Below are 5,000 nucleotides of genomic sequence, written 5' to 3'. Positions count from 1 at the left end.
TGGTCATCATCACTTGTCTCTGTTTCTCTCTATCCTCCTTCTCCTTGTATGCTAGTTATTCTATCTCCCTTTCTGAACGCATGCTCTCTCTGTTTCTCTCTATCCTCCTTTTTCTCTCTATCCTCCTTCTCCTTGTGTGCTAGTTATTCTATCTCCCTTTCTGAACGCATGCTCTCTCTGTTTCTCTCTATCCTCCTTTTTCTCTCTATCCTCCTTCTCCTTGTGTGCTAGTTATTCTATCTCCCTTTCTGAACGCATGCTCTCTCTGTTTCTCTCTATCCTCCTTTTTCTCTCTATCCTCCTTCTCCTTGTGTGCTAGTTATTCTATCTCCCTTTCTGAACACATGCTCTCTCTGTTTCTCTCTATCCTCCTTTTCTCTCTCTCCTCCCTCTCCTTGTGTGCTTGTAGTTATTCTATCTCCATTTCTGGGGGCCTTTGCCAACCTCTGTGGTGGTAGGTGTGACTCGTGCATCCCGTGCTCTGCTCTCCAATGGGCTAGAATGACGTCAGCATCTCAGTGACTGCACTGCAAAGAGGATGCTGGGATGATGAATGTCATGAATATTACATGTTATGTCATAAAGCCTTTTCCTGGTTTTGTTGCTGGGTTTTCCATTGAAGCTTGGTGTTCTTAGAGCGCTCTCGGTTACATTATTGTCTCGAAGGCATCCATTTACCAGTCTTGTGTTTGGCGGAAATGTTCAGTTTCATGTTCTGTTGATAAACATAAACACTAGATAGGCTGTTGTTGCACTGCAAAGCCATATCAATACCATACCATTCATTTCCTCATCAGCCTCTGCTAGGAATCCCTTTCCGGAAGGTTCTGCATGGGAGTCTGTTGACTTTTAAAGAAACTGATGCATGGACATCTGCTGATCTTGGTGATTTCTTTGTGAAATGATGTCCATGTAGAGGTTGTTCCTAAGGGGTCTATTGATGCATGTTGGCATGTTTTGTGCATTACTAGTGCCGCCCTCAGACAGTCTTCAGCAATGGAGTCAGATGGACACTGAAAGAAGTTCATGTACCAGGGCATAACTTTTTACATTCTCACTTTCTTTTCTTCTCTCTTCTCTCCTCTTCTCTTCTCTTCTCTTCTCTTCTCTTCTCTTCTCTTCTCTTCTCTTCTCTTCTCTTCTCTTCTCTTCTCTTCTCTCTCTCTCTCTCTCTCTCTTTCTCTGTCTCTCTCCTCTTCTCTTCTCTTCTCTCTCTCTCTCTCTCTCTCTCTCTCTGTCTTTCCCTCTCTCTTCTCTTCTCTTCTCTCTCTCTCTTCTCCTCTCTTCTCTTCTCTTCTCTTCTCATCTCTCTCTCTTGCTTCTCTTCTCTTCTTTTCTCTCTCTCTCTCTCTCTCTCTCCTCTCTCTCTCTCTCTCTCTCTCTCTCTCTCTCTCCCTCTCTTCTGTGCTCAGATCTCCAGCTAGACTACTCCTTGACAGACGACTTCTGCAGGAACCACTTCCTGGTTGGGCTGCTGCTGCGAGAGGTGGGCGGAGCCCTGCAGGAGTTCGGTGAGGTCAGACAGATCGCCATCCAGGTGTTGAAGAGCCTGATGATCAAACACACCTTTGATGAGCGCTACATCTCCAGGGTGAGGGCTCACAGCATCACGCACGCATGCGCACACACACACACACACACACACACACACACACACTCACATGATTGCAATCCAGGTGATGAAGCGCCTGATGATCAAACACACCTTTGATGAGCGCTACATCTCCAGGGTTAGGGCTCATGACATTTGGTCCTTAGCGTTGACCTTTTGAGTTCAAAGTATGTATGTATGAGGATGTACACAAATACATTTCAATTAGTAGATTGTTATTTATATTATTTGTTTATGTATATTGTTCTTTAATGTCCGATATTTGGTTATATGTTTGGTTATGTATTCCGTAATTATTGTGTTGTGTATGTGTGCATATGTTTCAGAGCCAGCAGGCACGTCTGGCCACCCTGTACCTGCCTCTGTTTGGCCTGCTGCAGGAGAACGTGCACAGGCTCAACGTCAAAGAGAGCTCCCCCCTAATCACCACTGTAAGAACACACACACACACACACACACTCACACAGACATACAGTATGTGCATCGACACACACACACGTGCAACCACACACACACACACACACACACACACACACACACACACACACACAGAAATGTGCATCCACACACTCGCTGCCCCTCATTGACTTTGTTTCTGCGTTCCTCTCAGAATGGCAGAGACGACCCTCTCTCCGCCATCTCCACGGTGACCCCACAGAGACCAGGAGGCAGTCTGGACAACAGCCTGCACAAGGACGTGTTTGGGGTCATCTCTGGCACAGGTGGGCTTTGGGCTACAACATCTTCACAGCTAAAACACACTCTTTACTTCTTCTTTGTCTTGGTCTATCTTAAAAAGCCATCCTCTGGGGGTAATATATGAGGTGTGATTGTGGTATGTTCACTTCATTTTCCTTGTTGTGATTGTTTGTTTGTTTGTTTGTTTGTTTGTTGGTTGGGTTCTCTCCCCTGTGGTCCAGCCTCCCCCCACGCATCCTCCACGCCTAACATCAACTCTGTGAGGCACGCAGAATCCCGCGGCTCGCTGATCAGCACCGACTCTGGCAACAGTCTTCCTGACAAGGGCAGTGAAAAGACCAACTCTCTCGACAAGGTATTATACTGCCCCCATGTGGCCGGAGGACAGACTATGCAAGGTCGAAGAATTTCATCTATCTGTCTGATGGTCTATCTGTCGGTCAGTCTGTCAGTCAATCTGTTGGTCTTTCTGTCTGTGTGTCTGGCAGTTAGTCAGTCTGCTGATCTATGTGTGTGTACTGTATGTATCTGTAAGCTCTGCAGTCTTATTCCTCTTGTTAGGTGAACACAAACAAACTCCTGCTCCTTATTAGTTGTTTAAGACCACATCCTCCCTAACCTGGTAACATCTCATCCTTGACCCCTGGCAGCAGCGAGAAAGGTTCACCCGCCGGCACACCCTCACGGTGCTGCCGATCCCGCCGGAGCCCGATGACTCCTCCCTTCTGAGCCGGGCGGCCAAACGCTTCACCATGGACTTCTCTCTGCTCCCAAGCCACGCCCCAAAGCTCGAGCACACACACACATCCCTCCACGACATCCAAGTAAACTCACACACTCCTGTGTGGACGTGTGAAGTGTGTAGTGTCCCATGCTCGGGGAATGCTTTGCCTTAGTCTTTAGTTTTTTCCCGCGTGTGTTCTACTCTCCCACTGCATTGAGGGTCGGTTCTTTAGAGACACCCCCTCAAACCTCTACTGTGTGTTCTACTCTCCCCCTCCATTGAGGGTCGGTTCTTTAGAGACACCCCCTCAAACCTCTACTGTGTCTTCTACTCTCCCCCTCCATTGAGGGTCGGTTCTTTAGAGACACCCCCTTAAACCTCTACTGTGTGTTCTACTCTCCCCCTCCATTGAGGGTCGGTTCTTTAGAGACACCCCCTCAAACCTCTACTGTGTGTTCTACTCTCCCCCTCCATTGAGGGTCGGTTCTTTAGAGACACCCCCTCAAACCTCTACTGTGTGTTCTACTCTCCCACTGCATTGAGGGTCGGTTCTTTAGAGACACCCCCTCAAACCTCTACTGTGTGTTCTACTCTCCCACTCCATTGAGGGTCGGTTCTTTAGAGACACCCCCTCAAACCTCTACTGTGTCTTCTACTCTCCCACTCCATTGAGGGTCGGTTCTTTAGAGACACCCCCTCAAACCTCTACTGTGTGTTCTACTCTCCCACTTCATTGAGGGTCGGTTCTTTAGAGACACCCCCTCAAACCTCTACTGTGTGTTCTACTTTCCCACTCCATTGAGGGTCGGTTCTTTAGAGACACCCCCTCAAACCTCTACTGTGTGTTCTACTCTCCCACTTCATTGAGGGTCGGTTCTTTAGAGACACCCCCTCAAACCTCTACTGTGTGTTCTACTCTCCCACTGCATTGAGGGTCGGTTCTTTAGAGACACCCCCTCAAACCTCTACTGTGTGTTCTACTCTCCCACTGCATTGAGGGTCGGTTCTTTAGAGACACCCCCTCAAACCTTTACCGTATCTTTATCATCTCACTCCTCTGTTGTTGAATATAGGGTCACATAGACGTTACTGTGAGACAATGGACTTGCCCATTTGGGTTGACAGTATGACAGTCTTATCAGCAGGGAAGGAACTCCCCTCTTTTTCACGACTTGATTTGCTGACTTCGTCCAGCCATTCACTTAAAGATATAACTACAGTGATGAGTGTAATAATACAGAACAAAAACAGGACAAAGCTCCTCTGCTCTGGACCTTCTCTTCCTCCTCTGTGTTCTTCCTCTTCCACTCCTCCGCTGCCGAGGGACACAGAGCCGAGGTTCTAAAGGGAATCTCTTTTCAGTATTCTGCACACACACACACACACACACACACACACACACACACACACACACACACCGCTGCCGAGGGACACAGAGCTGAGGTTCTGAAGGGGTTCTCACGAGGAGCTTAGACAGATGAAAGAGCTCCCGTGCAGCTTCTCCTGCGTGTATTTATTTATTTCCTTCTCCTACACTCTGCCTCCTGTGGGCTTCAGCTTGGTTTGGTATTTGATGTGGATTTGCTGTGTTTATCAAGATACGAAGACTTTTCTCCGAAATAGGAAAAGAAGAGTGTGAGGGTGTGTGTGTTTTTTTGCAGGTGTGTTTTTGATACCAAAGGTATTAGGCAGATGTGTACTGTAGAGGAATATGCTTTTTAATATTTTGTTTCTGTGTGTGTGTGTGTGTGTGTGTGTGTGTGTGTGTGTAGACGCAGTCAGCCTCTGCTCTGGGGAGCTCACTGTTGCGCTGTGATAAACTGGAGCGAGAAGAGATCAAGAACCTGCTCATGTGCTTCCTGAGTGTGCTCAAGAGCATGTCAGAAGGTAAGCACACACACATCAACAACACACACACACACACACAAACTCACACACACACACACACACGCACACATCAACACA

At 47.6% G+C, this 5,000-nt stretch overlaps 1 protein-coding gene across 1 annotated transcript in view; it reads left to right on the top strand.

Moving 5' to 3' along the window:
- LOC308375648 (dedicator of cytokinesis protein 9-like) overlaps positions 1–5,000 on the top strand; it is a 49,242-nt gene that overhangs the window by 15,957 nt on the left and 28,285 nt on the right. Inside the window, exons 24-28 of the mRNA XM_080851817.1 lie at positions 1,413–1,591; positions 1,939–2,043; positions 2,223–2,334; positions 2,533–2,666; positions 4,808–4,922. Coding sequence (XP_080707943.1) covers positions 1,413–1,591; positions 1,939–2,043; positions 2,223–2,334; positions 2,533–2,666; positions 4,808–4,922 — 645 coding nt within the window. The remainder of the gene's footprint in view (positions 1–1,412; positions 1,592–1,938; positions 2,044–2,222; positions 2,335–2,532; positions 2,667–4,807; positions 4,923–5,000) is intronic.

The sequence above is a fragment of the Sprattus sprattus genome, assembly GCF_963457725.1.
Source record: "Sprattus sprattus genome assembly, chromosome: 14".
NCBI classification, from domain to species: Eukaryota; Metazoa; Chordata; class Actinopteri; order Clupeiformes; family Clupeidae; genus Sprattus; species Sprattus sprattus.
The sequence above is the reverse complement of the archived record's forward strand: the minus strand, read 5'-3'. Positions and strand labels throughout refer to the sequence as shown.